Source organism: Excalfactoria chinensis, chromosome 23 (assembly GCF_039878825.1).
Source record: "Excalfactoria chinensis isolate bCotChi1 chromosome 23, bCotChi1.hap2, whole genome shotgun sequence".
Taxonomy (NCBI): domain Eukaryota; kingdom Metazoa; phylum Chordata; class Aves; order Galliformes; family Phasianidae; genus Excalfactoria; species Excalfactoria chinensis.
Window position 1 is genome coordinate 2,145,813 of NC_092847.1, and position 17,447 is coordinate 2,163,259.

The 17,447-nt window shown below is 50.8% G+C and overlaps 1 protein-coding gene across 1 annotated transcript; it reads left to right on the forward strand.

The window, feature by feature from the left end:
• The first annotated feature begins 351 nt into the window (after nt 1-351).
• On the forward strand, nt 352-16,679 carry LOC140262110 (complement receptor type 1-like). The gene is given in 39 exon segments (XM_072356277.1): nt 352-424; nt 1,084-1,280; nt 1,866-2,046; nt 2,133-2,312; nt 2,420-2,605; nt 2,814-2,996; nt 3,083-3,262; nt 3,349-3,531; nt 3,760-3,981; nt 4,263-4,454; nt 4,703-4,802; nt 5,120-5,205; nt 5,391-5,585; nt 5,945-6,127; nt 6,214-6,405; nt 6,556-6,655; nt 6,833-6,918; nt 7,136-7,330; nt 7,449-7,631; nt 8,364-8,546; nt 8,725-8,910; nt 9,035-9,214; nt 9,564-9,755; nt 9,938-10,037; nt 10,228-10,319; nt 10,520-10,714; nt 11,027-11,206; nt 11,530-11,712; nt 11,804-11,995; nt 12,249-12,348; nt 12,598-12,707; nt 13,051-13,377; nt 13,578-13,754; nt 14,000-14,182; nt 14,322-14,504; nt 15,495-15,674; nt 16,113-16,142; nt 16,300-16,375; nt 16,631-16,679. Coding segments are annotated over 39 exon segments (6,195 nt in total).
• Nucleotides 16,680-17,447: the final 768 nt, after the last annotated feature.

Here is a 17,447-nt window from a genome sequence, read left to right on the forward strand (position 1 = left end):
CTGCTGGGGAAGAACCCTGGCCACTTCCCTTAACCAGGGATGCTCTGCAATGGCCCCATCCGGCTGAAAGCCCCTCATGCCTTCCCTGTCACAGATACCCCGTGTTACACAGCAGGTCCCAAGGGCCCATCCTCCATTGCATAGAAGGACCAAAAAACCAACAGCAGAAGCTCATTGGGGCTGCACAGTCCAGGCTGATGTCCGCCTCCACCCTGTGCTGGAGCCCACAGGTTCCTGTCCCCCAGCCCTGGGAAGCCCCACAGCTGTGATCCTTCCTCAGGCATGGGGAACCAGGACCCCTATATCTGCATTGGAGCCTTTGGGATCTGCAGGCTGCACCGGGGTCAGAGCATGGTGCTCACCTTCACCCTCAGCATCCTGGGCTGCTCCGCTCTGCTCCTGGCTGCTGTGAGTGAGCAACAAGGTAAGGCAGAACCCAAAGCTGTCTTCCACACTCCTCCTTTGCCTCCTCTCCTTGCTCCTCTGGCTTTCCTCAGTGCATAGAAGGCCAAAACTTGGCTCCTGTTCTCTATGTGAGGCAGAGGAGGGCTGAAGCTGGCTGGTGCCAGAGTAAAAGCTGTACACCAGCACCTTCCCTTGGCACTTGGCTGTGAGTGCTTGGGCCCTGCAGGTTAATTCTGGGTGGGATCTTGGAGCTGAGCACCTGCAGGAATGTTTCATGGGGCAGCACCAGGAGATGGGGCACAGAGTGTTTCGTAACTGCTTCTTGGAATAAGGGGCTTGACCTGCCTGGTTGGGCTGCCAAAGTAAAGCAGGGCACAATTGAAGTAGTACTTGAGAAGTCTGTTGCAATAATAGTTTGTGTTTGGGATTTGTCAAGTTGAGACTTGCTGTGATAAACAGAAGTGAACTGGGATGAGGCTGAGCAAACAGCTCTGCTCTTTATCTGACAGCTTGAGGTTCCTGGGCAGCACAGCCCAAACCCAGGGGAGCTCGGCTTGTCTTTGCCATCAGAGCTGCTCCCCTGTTGATTTGGGTTTGCAAGCAGTGTGGGCAGCACTGACGCAGCACTGCAGATCTGAGGGCTGTGCAATTGAACTCTGCTGTTGTTTCCCTTTCCAGTCAGGCAGAAACGATGCCCAATGCCACACATTGAGAATGGGAGGAGAGCTCCTTCTCGTTACATCTTTCGGCCTGGGGACAGAATAAGATTCACCTGCAACGCAGGCTACACCATGCAAGGTTCCCCTATGAGTGTCTGCCAAGCTGACTTCAGCTGGAGCCCACCTTTGCCAGCATGCAAAAAGGGCAAGTATCCTGTGTGTGTGTGAGTGGGGCTGCTGCAGGGCAGAGCTCCTTTTGTGTCCTCTCACATTGCTGAGAAAGCAAAGCCAGGATGTCCCTGCAGCTCTTCCCAAAGTGGGAGGGAGGGAAGCAGCTCTGGAAAGAGGGGCTGGGATGGGGAATGGGGGTGGCAGCAGCCAGGGCTCTCAGGGGATGGGCAGAAGCTGCTGCTGCTGTGCTGCTGTGGAACCAAAGGCTGCAGCCATGGGGGATGGCACCATCTGCCTCCCAGGGGGGATTTCTGGACTTCTGCTTATGGTCACACATGGGATGTTTCCATCTTCCTCCCAGAATGGGAAACAATCACAGTTTCCCACTTGTGCTGCTTCCGTGCTCACGTGTGTGCTCTGCCTGATCCATGATGTGCTGCTTCCCTATTGACAGAGAGGGAGGAGCGCCCCTGTTATGAGTGATTTCCTCCGGATGCAATATGATCGTAATCTCAGTGCTGTTCTAAATTAACAAAGCACAGACCGAGCAGCAGTCAGGCAATCACCCCGACCATCAGTCCTGTGTGCAAAACGGTGACTCCCAGTGCAATTTCATCTCCCCCTGCAGAGCTGATGTGTCTGCAGCCCCCAAACATCGCCAACGGGCTGCACAGCGGCCAATCCACGGACAAATTTCCCCCGGGAGCAATTGTGTCCTACAGCTGCAAGGATGGCTTCGAGCTGGTGGGGAACGTCTCCATCAACTGCTCAGCAGTCGGGCGCTGGAGCCGACCCCTGCCCCGTTGCCAAGGTGGGTGGAAGCAGCTTTGTGGGCACTGCTGCTCTGTGCCTGCAAGATGCGGCCCTGCACTGACAGCCATGTCTGTGTTCCTACAGCTATCGGCTGCCAGAGTCCCACAGTGCGCAATGGGAAGGTGCAGGCACCAAAGGACACCTACGAGGCTGGGGAGATGCTGTGGTTTGACTGCAACCCTGGCTATGCTGCAGAGGACAGCCATCGGGCTCGGTGCAAGCCTGGGGGGAGCTGGGACCCACCAGTGCTCAGCTGTGAGTGGGGTGAGTGTGGACACAGGGGGACCCCGCAGGGCTGCTACGCACCACCACGCCCATCACAGCCACCCATCCTCCTCACGTTCCACTCTCATTCCATCTCCCCTTTGCAGTCCAGCCATGCCCCATGCCTCCAAAGATCAGCAATGGAGACCATGATGGCCGCGGCAAAGCAGAGTTCACCATGGGGATGTATGTGACGTACACTTGCAATCTCGGTTACTACCTGGCTGGGAATGTTGATCGTGTGTTTTGCAAAGCATCGGGGAAATGGAGCCAGCCCAGCCCACACTGCGAAGGTACATGTGTGTACTGTCACCCTGTCTGCAAGCTGTCACCTCACTCTGTAGCCAGCACAACGTGGCAGTGGCATGACACAGCACCTGGCCATGGCACTGAGCCCTTCAGCAAGGGATTCAATAGTCCTGAAATTAATACTCAGTTTTATAACAGGCAAAGAGTGAGTTTATAGCGTGAAGCCTCATGGCTTTTCCAATTCCCCTGCAGAAGTGACGTGTCCTCAGCCCCCGAACATCGCCAATGGGCTGCACAGTGGCCGCTCCTCTGCCAGGTTCCCACATGGCACCACTGTATCCTACAGCTGCAAGGATGGCTTCGAGCTGGTGGGGAATGTCTCCATCAACTGCTCAGCAGTTGGGCACTGGAGCCGACCCCTGCCCCGTTGCCAAGGTGGGTGGAAGCAGTCCTGTGGGCACTACTGCTCTGTGCCTGCAGGATGCAGCTCTGCAATGACAGCTGTGTCCTTGTTCCCACAGCTATCGGCTGCCAGCGTCCCACGGTGCGCAATGGGAAGGTGCAGGCACCAAAGGACACCTATGAGGCTGGGGAGATGCTGTGGTTTGACTGCAACCCTGGCTATGCTGCAGAGGACAGCCATCGGGCTCGGTGCAAGCCTGGGGGGAGCTGGGACCCACCAGTGCTCAGCTGTGAGCGGGGTGAGTGTGGGCACAGGGGGACCCCGCAGGGCTGCCACCCATCCCTCTGCACGCTCCTCTCTCATCTCCCTGTTTCCCTCCTGCAGTCCGCCCCTGCCCCATGCCTCCAAAGATCAGCAATGGAGATCACAACCGGCACGGTGAAGCCTTTTTCACCACGGGAATGTCTGTGACATACACCTGTGATCCCACCTTCTACCTGGTTGGCAATGCACACGTGGTTTGTAGAGCATCAGGGACCTGGAGCCAGCCCAGCCCACGCTGTGAAGGTGAGTCCATGCTCACCATGTGCAGACGCCCCCCCCCCAATACTGCCCCCAGGTCCTCAGAGTTAATCCCACGTGAAATATTGCATGGTGGAAGTGAATTTCAAACCCTTCTGTTGTCAAATCATGCAGGTTTTTGCTGTTGAACTATTAGAAGCACGCGGGGTCGGGGTTTTTATTTGCTTATTTTTACCCCTTTTGCTCATCACTTCTGCACATCTCCCTTTCCAGCAATCATCTGCTTGAAGCCGGATATACAGGATGGGTGGATAGCTGATGATCGTGGACTCATCTATGCACCAGGGCAAATGGTGACGTTTCAGTGCAAGGAAGGCTACAGCCTGCAGGGCAGTGCCCAGTCTCTGTGCCAGAAGGATGGCAGCTGGAACCCCCCTGTGCCCCTCTGTGATCCACTCCACAGCCCTATGCTGCCCAGTAGGGCTAAGCACTCAGGTAACGGTGCTGGAGCTGTTTGGGGTGGGTGGCTGCTTGCTGTCCCCTAACCCAGCTGTTAAATAACATGTATTTGCTGGGAGCCTGAAATCTGGAATCCTTTGGGGGAAAAAAAAGATGTATTCTATGGTTCTGTGTCGTGTTTGCTTAGTAGTGTTGACATCAAGCCAAATAACCAAACGTTCAAGGCAAAACAAACATCTTTCCCGGTAACGATGTTCTCTCTGTGCTTTCACCCGGTGCTCCTGACCTGCCTAACTCTGCCTGTTTTCTCTTGGTAGGTGGCTGTGGGGTTCCCACCAGGCTGAACTTTGCTGAGCTCAATGAAGAGCACAGAAATGAGATTGATTTCTCTGTTGGGAAGACTGTAGGATACACTTGTCGGCCCGGATTTGCTAAGCACCCAGGAATGTCACCCACTATTACTTGCCTGCAGAGCGGAGTGTGGTCAGAAGCACTCGAGTTCTGTAAAAGTGAATAGCTCCTTGATTTGGTGTTGTTGTCGCAGAAGGAATAGGTGCTGGGTTCTGTCCATGCTGCAAAAACCTCAGTGTGATTCTGGTGTTCCAGTTGTATGTGACTAGTAAAGCCATGTAACCTTATGTTGTTTGAAACCCATTTGGGGAACAATCGGAAATGTGGGTGGATGATTGGAATAGCAGTTGCATTTATTGGGCTGTGCTATAGGGAGAAGCCTACAGGGAGATTCTCTGTCCTCTAGGGAAACAATGCAATCACCCCGGGGAACCTGAGAATGGACGGATTGCAGTCCTGGCAGACCTCTTCTTTGGGTCAACAGTGGTCTACAGCTGTGAGGAAGGGTAAGTCCAGGGTTCAGGTCTGCTCCTTAAAAGGTCAAGATGGATCAGGTAAACATCCCTCTTTTCCTCCTTTTCATGCGTTCATTCTCAATGCATTGATCTTATAAAGAAGCCCGGGTATAGAGCTCTGTACCCATATGAGCACGTAGGGTTTTCCCAAGTCTTTTACTGTGAAAATGGCACAAAAGTGCTGAGCTTGTAGGGGAATTTCTCCCACAGTGCCGAGGTTCCAACTTCCAGCAGTGCTGAACCCCACTGCAGGGGCTGATAGGTCAAACCAAAGTGACTGGAGTGAATGTGAGCCCTTCTACCTCCAGGCACAGGCTGATTGGGCAGCCCAGCAGGCGGTGTGAGATCTCGGGGAACCGTGTTGCATGGACCGGTGACATTCCCATCTGCCAACGTGAGTAACTCCCAGCTCGAGGATGGTTATTTCACTTCTTGAACAGTAGAAAGGATAAAGCACCTTAGAAGCTTCCTCTGTAAGAGGAACTGCAGTCGTTCCACCTGTAGACCCCACAGACTGCGGGGTTTTGAGTACTTCAGCGCTGTGATTGCATGCAGAAGGTTCGTTGTGCCCCAATGCAGGTATCCCCTGTGAGCCCCCCCCCAGCATTCCCCATGGGAAGCACACAGGGCGGCTGCTGGATGAGTTCCACTATGGCACCTCGGTCACCTACAGCTGCGAACCCGGCTACCCACTGCATGGGAATGCCTCCATCTTCTGCACCACCCAGGATGGGAAAAATGGGGTGTGGAGTGGGCCCCCCCCACTGTGTGGAGGTAGGGTCTGGGGGGAGCAGGTGGGAGTGCAGCCGAACTGCTGTGTGCTTGGAAAGGCAAGGAGACCTCAAGGTGGTTGCATGTGTTGTCTGGGTGCCTGCAGAGGCAGGGTTTGCTGCTTTGGGGTTGCATTGTTGCATTGAGGTGGGATTTGCTGCTTTTGGGGCAGGTGCAGGCAGAATGCTGTAGAAGCACGCACCATCTGCAGCACTCCCTGCCTCACCCTCCAGCTGGGATCTCCCCTGCACTGCTCAATAGGAAAACTACTTTCAGGCTTGCATTTGAAGGTGATCATATATGCAAGTGCTTTGTAGCAGTACACAGCTGTGCCCGCTCTTAGGACTGTGTTTCCCTTCCAGAAGCAGGATGCTCTGCCCCGCAGATCCAGAATGGGAGGATAATGTCAGCTCCTCGGAGCACCTACACACACAAGGACACTGTCACCTTCGAGTGTGAGCCAGGCTACGTCATCCGTGGCCCTAGAGTGGTGCAGTGCCAACAGAACAACACCTGGCAGCCCCCGGTGCCCATCTGCGAGCAGGGCAAGTGGCCAACCAGCACTTCAGGTGCCACCCTGCCTCCATGTCCCATGACCATTTAATAAGGTGTTGGTTTGTGTCCCCGACAGCTGGCTGCAGGGCACCCCCCAGGCTGGTGTTTGCTGAGCTGAAGGAACCCTACAGGAACCAGTCTGCCTTCCCCGTGGGTGGGACTGTGGAGTACAGGTGCCAGCCTGGCTATACCTGGCACGTGGGGGTGTCACCAACCATCACGTGCCTTGGGAATCAGAGCTGGTCTGTGGCACTGGAGTTCTGCAAAAGTGAGTCCTGCGTGTGCTGTTGGGAAGTTCGTACTTGTGGTTTTGTGGGTTTATTCCTTTGGGATAGCATGCTGTCGGTCTGAGCATCCCTGAGGGATTTGGTGCACGATGCTGATTTGCAGTGCTAACAGCAGCTGCGTCCCCTCGCAGGGAAGCAATGTGTGAACCCTGAGGACCCACAGAACGGCAGAGCCATAGTCCTGACCGACCTCCTCCTTGGGTCCAAAGTGAATTACACGTGTGACGAGGGGTGAGTTTGTGGCCAGCTGAGCCCAGCTGTTACTTGAGATTAATGCAGAATTTAAGTAGCAAAATGGCTTTACATGGAGGAACCCCACAAAGTCAGAGGTCTTGGCTGCTATTAACAAGGCTTATGGAGAAGTCTGGGGTCTCTCCATGTAATTACTAGTGCTTCTGTGTGATGCAGGTACAAGCTGATCGGGCATTTACAGAGGACATGCGAGGTCTCTGGCACACGCGTTGCATGGAGTGGGGATACACCCACCTGCCAACGTAAGTGGGATGGGAGGGGACCCTTGGAAGTGCCTTCCTTGGGGTGTGCAGCAGAAAGGGGAGAATCTTTCAAGGCAAAGGTGCCATTGCATAAGATTTCTGCGTGTGAAATATTTCTTGTTTCTTATTTCTTACGCTTTGTTTTTGGATATTTCTGAAGGGTCCCAGGCCCCAACACTGCAGCAACGATGCTAAAACCTCACATGTGCATCCCCAGGTATCGTCTGTGATCCACCCCCGGACATCCCTCATGGGACACACAGTGGGAGATTGATGGACACCTTCCCCTATGCGACTGCGGTCACCTACACGTGTGAGCCAGGCCGTGTTTTGGCTGGGACAGTCTCTATCTTCTGTACCACGGTGGATGGGGAGAGCGGTGCCTGGAGTGGGCCACCACCCAGCTGTGGAGGTAAGTGATGGGAGGCAGATATTTATTAATGGGGTTCGTTGTCTTCCTCCTTTGCTTTCTGCAGCTTGAGTTATTTTCTTTTCCATGCTTCATAATATTATCTCCCTTCCTTCTGCAGAGGTGCAGTGTCCTCCCCCTCCAAGCATTGCCAATGGGAAGCACAACAGCCAGCCCTCGGACACGTTCCTGCCTGGTGCAGCTGTTCAGTACACCTGTAAGGACGGCTATTTGCTCAATGGGAATGCATCCATCACCTGCACTGCTGCAGGAACCTGGAGCCGGCCCCGGCCGCGTTGTGAAGGTACGTCTGTGTTGCCTGTTTGGCACCTGGTTCATCTCTTTCCTCTTGGCTCTGGGTTTAACTACTACCCACCAAACCCGCACAGAGGGGTCCCAATATGGAGAGCCTCTCAAGCACAACTGGATAATGAGGCTTCACATTATGGGGGGCAAGAATAAGAATCAATATTGTTGACACACCCGTGGTGGTGATGGCCAGGCTTGATTGCGGTTACTACCCTGGCTGAGCTTTGTGTTCCAAAAGTGCTTCACAATCTTCAATTCCAGCAATAGGCTGCAGAAGACCTGATATTGAGAATGGAAGAGTGACTGGGCTAGAGTCCATCTATATGCCAGAGGACATCGCTGTCTTTGAATGCGATTTTGGTTATGCCTTAAAGGGCTCTCAGAAGTCTCAGTGTCAGTTTGAGGGCACCTGGGATCCTCCTGCCCCCACCTGTGAAAAGAGTAAGTGTGAGTGAGGTGGTGGGTGGTGGGTGACTTCTGAATCCACCCCAGCAGGTGCAATGGCCTCACTTTGGAGGTAAAGGAGCCCTAAGGGTGCCCTTAGGTGGTAAGACAGAAATGAAGGCAGATGGGTGTGGGCAGGGTGGAATCATACCCCAACTTTGGCACCTTTAGGTACCTGAGAAGAGCTAATGGGAAAGAAAGAAATAGCAGTGCTGCCTCATTACACCGGCTGTAGACCTGGGGTGTAGACCTTCACTAAGTTCAGTTTTTCCCCTTCCTGTAGTGCTGCGGTGTCCTTCCCCTCCAAATATCACACACGGTCAGTACAGCAGAGAGGATGTCGAAGTGTTTGTCCCTGGAACCTCTGTGAGGTACAGCTGCGACCCGGGGTACGTCCTCACGGGGCAAACAGCAGTGACTTGCTTGACATCTGGAGTGTGGAGCATCCCTTACCCGCGGTGCGAAGGTGAGCAGAAGGGCTCTGGGCCATGGGGGAGTGGGTGGGCAGAGATTTAAAGGCTTCAAGCCCATGCACTCCTTTCTGTGTGGATGCTCCCTGAATTTTGACCTCATAAAAACACATGGGGAAGCCTGGTTCTGGCAACCACTTCCCCAGCTCAGGCTTTGCTGCTCTTTGCCTCCAGTGGTCACTTGCATGAGCCCTAGCATTAAAAATGGAGAAGTGGCTAAAGAACAGCAGCAAGCTGTCTACCACCCCGGGACCATCATCACCATCCAGTGCCACCCGGGCTACATGCTGCGGGGCAGGCAGGAGTACAAGTGCCACTCTGATGGACGCTGGGTCCCCTCTGTCCCCAGCTGCAAGCCAGGTGAGCATGAGCACAGCTGCTGCTGGCTGGGTAGCCTTGTCTGGGGACAAGGACACACAGGGATCCATTGCTCCTGCATCATGCAAAATCACTCCAACTTCATTCTCTCCTCATACCCTGCTAGTGCTGCCTTGCCCTCCACCACCCACCGTTGCCCATGGAATACATGATGCTGAGCTTGGGGCCAACTTCACTAGTGGAATGTCTGTGAACTACAGCTGTCAGCCCGGCTTCTCCCTGATTGGAGACCCCTCTGTCCAGTGCATGGAAGGGAACTGGAGCCTCCCATACCCACACTGTGCAGGTGAGGGGACAGCACAGCATGGCATGGCATGGCATGCAGCCACCCAAGCTACATCTATTTTGGGGGTGAGCTCATATCTGAGCCTGCAGATTCCAGCACTCTGAGACCAACATCCAATCCCAAAGGATGTGTGGAGGAGTGTGGAAGCATCAAAATGGCCAAATTAAGGGTTTTTAAAGACCATATGCATTTAATGCGTGCATCCTTCCGTGCTAAGAGTTATATGTAGATAAATGTCAGAACACAAGGTAGAAGAGATGCTACCATCCCCAGGTTTTGTAGTAGAACCTCTTGCCTTCTCAGCTACATTTCACTGCCAGCCTGATTTCTCCTGTGCTATTTCCTGCAGTTGGATGTGGGACACCAACGACGTTACAGTTTGCTGAGCTGAACAAGGAGTATAAGAATTGGACTGAGTTTCCAGTTGGGACCACAGTGAGATACACCTGCCAGCCAGGATATGCCAGACATTCACAGATACCACCCACTATTACGTGCCTTGAAAATCAGACGTGGTCCGAAGCCAAGAGGTTTTGCAGGCGTAAGCTTTGCAGATGCTTCTCTATCATTTAAATCACAGTGTGACAATGGAAGCTCTGTTGTTGGGTGGATGTTTTTGGTTCCCTAACCTGGGGGGTTTGGTCAGACTCCTAGAATTTCAGTGGCAGTTTTTCCTTTCATGCTGAGTTAAAGAAGCTGAAAAGCACCTCTTGTTCTGTCCAGGGAGAAGGTGTGATCATCCAGGAGAACCAGAAAATGGCAGAGTTATTGTTATAACAGATCTCTTCTTCGGATCAACAGTGAATTACACTTGTGATGAAGGGTGAGTCCTGGTCAAACTGTGCTTCTGTGCCCACTGAGGAGACCCAGGGCCAAGTGAGCTTAGGTCCATACCTTGAAAATGGTTAAAATGGTGGCATGTGGTGGCAGGTAGGGTGGTAGTTGGTGGCTGTGGGAGATGCAAGCTCCAAAGGCAGTCCCATAGTAACAGGGGTGCTGTTGTTTGATCCCAGGTACAGGATAGTTGGAGCATCCCAGCGGCACTGTGTGATTTCAGGCTCCAGGACGCGAGTGACATGGACTGGGGACATTCCCATCTGCCAGAGTAAGTGCATATGGTGGGAGCTGAGCACAGCACAAAGAGGTTCAGTTCTTTACTTGAGAAGGGTCTTTCAAGGCAAAGAGATAGAGAGCACGACCACAGGGATGAGTTCACCCTCATCCATCCCTTCCTGGAAGTGAAGGGTCCTGCAGTCCCAAGCACTGCAGCAGCAATGATACTAAAACCTACTTGTGCATCCCCAGGTATTGTTTGTGACCCACCTCCTGACATCCCAAATGGAACACACAGTGGGCACTTGATGGATACCTTTCCCTATGCAGCTGTGGTCACATACATGTGTGAGCCTGGCCACGTGCTGGCTGGGACAGCCTCCATCTTCTGCACCACGGAGGATGGGGAGCACGGTGCCTGGAGCGGACCACCACCACGTTGTGGAGGTACAGCTTTGTGGAGTCATAGAATGGCTTGGGTTGGAAAGGACCTCAAAAATCATCGAGTTCCAACCCCTCTGTTATGAGCAGGGTTGGAATCCTGCATGGAGTCTTTCATTTTTCCATACTTTTTTTGTATGGATGGATGGCTTTGCCCTCTTTCCTCAGATATGCAATGCTCTCAGCACCCAGGCATTGCTAAGGGGAGGCACAGAGGGGATTACAGGAGATGTTGTATTCGCAGAGATTGAGTTCTCTAGTAATAAATGGGAATAGCAAACAGAACACAAAAAATAAACCAACTTTCCTTCCCTGCAGGGCAGCTGTGTCCTTCCCCACCAGAGATTGACCATGGCCAGCATGATGGCAAAGACGTGGAGTTCATCCCTGGAATGTCTGTAAATTACAGCTGTGACCCTGGCTACTCTCTTACTGGAAAAGCAGCTCTGTACTGTACTGACAATGCAAGCTGGAGCAGCCCTCAGCCCCGCTGTGAAGGTGAGCTGTGCATGTTATCAGTGCCACGAAAGGGAGGACACCGTGGTGTTTCAGCAAGAACCAAGGGCAGAGGGCTGCAGCAGTCTTTGTCAGGCACAGAAGAGCACATGGATCAGGATTTAAATCTCCAGACCCCCCCATGCATTCCCTGCATAGCTGCCCCTTGAGCCAGCAAACTGCCACTGCACAGAGCCTGGCCTGCACTTCAGCTTGCTTCCAGCACACACTGGATGCTGTGCTCGCTTTGGTGGCACTGTGCAAACATCCTTCCTACACGTTATCCCGTTTGTGCTCTTTTTCAGTCTTTTTTCCTCTCTTTTTAGTTCTACAATGTCCTTCGCCTCCAAATATTGACGGAGGCAATCACAACAGCCAGGATGTGGAAGTTTTCCTTCCTGGGATGGCTGTGAATTACAGCTGTGATCCTGGCTACAGCCTGCTGGGGGAGGCATCCATTTACTGCACCGAGTCTGGAAACTGGAGCCTGCCCATTCCTCAATGTGAAGGTAACGTGGAGCAGCAACGGCTGGAGCCAGGCTGCTTGGGAAGCTCTGGGCACACTGACAGACACGATCTCTCTGTGTTCTCTCTGGGCAGGTAGCTGCGGTGCTCCTCCGAGACTCAGCTATGCTGAATTGGCCAAGGAGCACCAGCACATGACAGCCTTTCCCATTGGGAGCACGGTGCGCTACGCCTGTCGTCCAGGATTCATGAGACACCCCACAGTGCTGCCAGTTCTGACGTGCCTCAAAAACCACACGTGGTCTGATGTGCGAGCGTTCTGCAAAAGTGAATAGCTCCATCCGTTTGGTGTTGGTTTTGGAAACGCATCTAAATTGACACACATGGGTTTCTAAAGAAATTCTTTGGTACAAAAATGGTTCTTACATGGCTTCACTAGTCACATAGTTTGGACAGCTGTTTGGTCTGCTATAAAAGTCTTTATTGGTGTTTGCACATGGACAGATCCTTAAGATGTTTTCTCATAGCACGCTGTAAAACTGCAGGAGAAGAGTTTAAACTTAGCCTTGTCCTTTCCCAGGGAAAGAATGTAATTATCCAGAAGCACCACAGAATGGCAGAGTTGTTATTCTGACAGATCTCCTGTTCAGGTCCATCGTGAACTACACGTGTGAAGAAGGGTGAGTCCCACGCTGCCTCTGCTGATCCATTTACTGAGCTCATGGTAGGCAATCTAAAGCCAGGGGGCACAGGACGCTGCTCAGCTCATGCCAGTAAGCCAGGATTGGTACTTTTGACCCAGGAAGAAGGAATTTGGTGCACCAAGGGAATTATCCAGAAGCAAGGGAGCGTTCTAGAAATGCTGGTGTAGTGCAAAGCCCAGGGTGCAAATCTTGGTATCAGCTGCTGTTCCTTCTGTGTAACTCCAGGTACCGGCTGGTTGGACAGCCCCTGAGGCGCTGTGAGCTTTCTGGAGCAGATATTGCATGGAGTGGTAAACCTCCCACTTGTCAGAGTAAGTAGGTCGTAACTAAATCTGGTCTGGAATTGCCATATTAAGTGCTGAAAATCAAAAAGTGACTCTTTCCTCACACAGGAGATAAGCCAGGTTGAAGGCAGTGCAGTAAGTGGGTTTGTGCTTTTGTTCCCTGCTTGCTGCAGTCCGTAGTCCAGAATCTCTTCCATTTCTGATAGATAGAAACCTGGTAGCTGTATGGCAGGATGCTGACTATAAAAGGGACTTATTTGCTGGAAATATAAAGGAAGGATGATAGAAAATGAAGGTAAATTTGTGCACTGTGTGTGCTCAAACACAGTTTTCAACTCTTAATGCTACATCTAGCTGCTATTATCGTCCTGCTGCTACAATGAGTCCAGGTAAGTGTATTATGGGAGGCAAGACCTACTGAACCCTAAATGCTTCTCCCACCCAGTCCTGTTTATTGAGGGAAGAGGAATAATAACCCATTTTACTCCTTTCTTGCTTTCTCATAATTTAGCTTCACCTTCTCACCTTTCTCCTCTTTTAGAGGTAAAGTGTCAGCCTCCTCCAAGCATCATCAATGGGGAACACAGTAGTTTCTCAAACACTTTTGGTATAGGTGCAATCGTGCACTACCGCTGCAAACCTGGCTTCTTCCTCATTGGCAATGAGTCCATCCACTGTACACTGCATGGGGTCTGGAGCCATCCTCTACCTCAGTGTGAGGGTATGTTCACACTCCTGTCACTGATTCTCACCTAAGTGTGTTAAGCATGCGGTGCTCTGTGGCTAAAGAGCTGGCAAAACAAGCTGTTTCTTCAGCAAAATCCACCCAGGGAAAGAATGCGTTCCCTGTGGCCAAATGCCTTTATCCATCCTGCACAAGCTTTGCACTGTAAATAGTTCTATCTGCCCTCAATTCCACAGATGGCTGTGTGAGCCCAGGAATTGGGCATGGAAAAGCGATTGGAAGGGAATCTCTCTACATGCCTGGAGATACCATCACCATTGAATGCAACACTGATAATATCTCTAAAGTCTTTCACAAGTCCCGGTGCCAATCTGGGGGCACGTGGTTTCCTCCACTCCCAGCCTGTAATGGAGGTAACCACACTTCTTATCCAGTGCATCGGGGAAGATGATGCTGGCCAGTGCTCCTTTGTGTAAGAAGAAATTAGCGTGACACCAAGTCAGATGCTTTAGGGTGAAGTGGGTGCATGAGGTTGGGCAGTGGGCTCCGTGCATTAGTGTCAGCAGCGTGGAGGTGGGCATACAGCCATGCACAGGAGCTTGGAGATGTTCCTCTTGCCTCTAAGAGCGCTTTTTATTCTGTACTTCTCTCTCCTTAGTGCTGCACTGTTCCAAACCCCCAGATATCCTCCACGGGGTCCACAGTGGCCTGGGAAAAGCAGTTTTCACTCCTGGAACATCTGTAAACTACAGCTGTGAGACTGGCTTCTCCCTCATTGGGATGACATCCATTACTTGTACAGAGTCTGGAGCCTGGAGCCACCCTTTTCCGGTCTGCAAAGGTAAAACATAATGTGCTGTTGTTGAAACTAGATGAAGAAATGGAAAGAGCAAGGCTGCAAATGTACAGTGCCTTTGTTCTCTGGTTGCCTGTGAGGATTCTTATTTCAACACTATCATCTGTCTCTCCCTGATTTCCAGTCGTGAAGTGCCTCCACCCTCCTGCTATCACCAATGGGAAGCTCCAAGGCAACACCTCTGACACTTTCTTCTATGGAGTATCCTTGTCCTACAGCTGTGATTCTGGTTATTCACTCATTGGGGATGCTTTCATCACCTGCACAGCATCAGGAACATGGAGCCATCCTCCTCCTCAATGCAAAGGTGTGTGTGTGTGAGATACGTGGGCCAAAATCTAAGCAGTAAAAGAGTATAAAATCATGACACAGAAGCAGGATGGGAACTACTTAATGCTACCAGGCAGAAGGATATGAGTACAGTGGGGGAAATTCTGGAAGGCGGGTTTAATTCTTGCATGTTCTGCATCTCTGCCTTTATTGCTATGAAGGAGCTGTATATTAATATTTCTCCCTTAGAAGCCTTTTCACCTTGTGGAGTAGAAACGTTCTCCCTTTCCCTTTCCATGCCCTGTTATCACTAGCAGGAAACAACCTACTTCTGTGACTTGGCACTTCTGCGTAGCACACGGTCAATTCCAAACATGACTCGTGGCCATTTGATGAATATAGAAAGATTCCTAATGTGGGTGTTCCCATGTGGAAAACTGGGCATTCAGCAGAATAAACTCATGGGGCATTTCCTTGGTGGAGTTGTACAACAGCAGTGACTCAATAGAAATGCACCTGGGTAACAATAAGAGGAAATAACATACACCAAATGCTTACATAAATAAGCTAGTAGGTAACTAAAGGAAGCAGAGTCACAGAAGAATCCTCCCTGTTATTCAACATTCTCGTGTTTTTGAGCTGTCCTTAGAAACCATTACGGGTGGTGGTAAAAATAAATAAGCCGTAAAATAATGGTCAGAATTTACATGCTGATGTTACCCTCTGGTCCCCACTGAGATTTTTCTCCTCCAGAATCCTTGGGTTTGAACTGTAAAAGATGATCTGACCCCATACATCACTCTTTTCCAACTCTCTTGCTAGCCCAGCATCAGAAAATCTCTTTCTCTGGCAGCTCTCCTTCCAGGCTACAATTGTTCTTCAAGGGGTAACCAGTGGGAAGAAGCTGACTTGAATCCTAGTTGGGAATAAGAGCTCCAGAACAATGCCTTAAATAACCCACACTTATACCTTTCATGTTTTATACTCCCTCACACTTAACATCCTCCTTCGTTACTTCTAATTACAGAGATCAGTTGTGTATTCCCAGAAGTTCAAGGTGTTAAGAAAAGCACGCCTGGAAAAACATACAGATTTGGGACTAACATCACTCTTGAATGTGATGATGGGTACACGTTGGAAGGCCTCAGTCAGATTCAGTGCCAGGAAGACTTCAGCTGGGACCCTCCTGTGCCAGCCTGCAAACTCAGTAAGTGAAACGTACATCAAGCAAAGGAAACAGAAGAATGCAAGTGCACAGCTCCATTCTTGCCTGCGAATTGCATGATGTGCTCCCAAAGCCTCCTCGTAGGTCTGTTTAAAGCTGATTTTACCACGGCAGTTCAAAATAACAAAAAAAAGTAGTTATTTTTATCAGGTTAGTTTCAACACCATCTTCCAGTCTTTCTGCAGTTTGGGGCTTCTGTACTCCTGGTAACACTAGCACTGCTCTTAATTTCCCTTTAAAACACGTAAGTGACTTTCTAGTTACATATGTATATATAAATAACGGTACGTCTTGTTAAAATTCTCTATTGTCAGCAAAAGCAGTAAGAACTTTCCCCATGAACTGATTAAAAACTGTTGAGGAATGCTACGTTTTATTATAGAACTGTTTACTGATTACTGCTCTTCTCTTCCCTTTCAGCTTCACCCAGGTCTGGCTCGGTAGGGCTAGGTAAGCAGCTCAGAAGAAACTCTGTGGCCAGATCTTTGGCTTCACGGTCCCAGCAGCACTGTTTTCCTCTCCCTCCTTGAAGATATGCTCATTGTGTCTCCTGTGCCGATGGGTTTTAAAACACACAGTGCAAATAATACGCTCTTTTCCCTCTCAGGAATTGCAGCTGCAGTCGTTTTGCTTCTCCTGGGTGTAACCATTGGCTGGAAAATTATCTCTAAGCAGAAAGAAGGGTAAGACATCCTGCTGGGTGGGTATCCATTCATATCTTTCTAAGCCCAGTTGTGACTCACACACAGTCAAAGCACCGGAATTATGAGGCTATGTCATTTAATTTTCTATGTTGAGCTTTATTTTGCCAGCTGTACTGAGTGCATCAACTTGGAGTCAATGGTTTGGCTGTGTTGTTTCATGTCCAAGATTCTTCCCAAGAGGAAATCTGAGTGTTCATTATGAACTGACACAGTTCACTGTTCTTTTTCACGTAGCTACTACCGTACGTATGAGAACTACAATTACGAAACCTCTCAGGATTAGATGACAGAACAGAAATGTTCACTTCTGTAAGTCAAACACAACTACAGAACCTCAGCTATAAGCTTTATCTTTTGTTCTCTGGCAATGGCAGCTAGGAAATCGATTTCCTCTTTAAAGCATTACTCAGGACAGCAGGCCCTCCTCCCTTCCTAAGAAATGATATAATAAAAACAGCTATAAAAGCCCGAGGAAATCTGATTTTCACATCGTTGTGTTCTCCCCAGGCTGAGCCCATAACCGGCACTCGAAGCGTTCCCCCGTGCATGGAAGCATTGCTCACATTGAGACCGACCCAAGAAAGCACTTTTAACACAGAATCAACACCCATCTAAATCCCTCTAAGGGTCTAACGGAGCTCAAGCTGTACAGAAGCCCATCAGGAGCCTCCCTTCCTGCACTGCACCTGCTCCTTGCTCTGCAAAGCTCATAGAGAACCGTACAAAAGCTTCACCCAATAAAGCCTGAAGGCAGGACGGCACCTGCTCTTGTGTTCTGTGTCTCCTTTTGCGTCCATCTCGATCGACCTGCGTTATATTTTAACAGCACAACACGCGCGGCCTGCCTTCCTGAGGAAGCCTTCCTGAGGAAGCCGCCCTGAGGACGCGCACAGGCTTTTGATATTTTCTTTGCCTTTTTTTTGTTTCAAACAGCCTTTGTCCGTTCACAGACTACACTTTGAAGCGGTTCCGTCAGCCGGAAAGAGGCTGGGCGAGCCCTCCCTATGAAAAACCCCCGTCCAACAGCTGAGAGAAACCGCTCTCCCTCTCA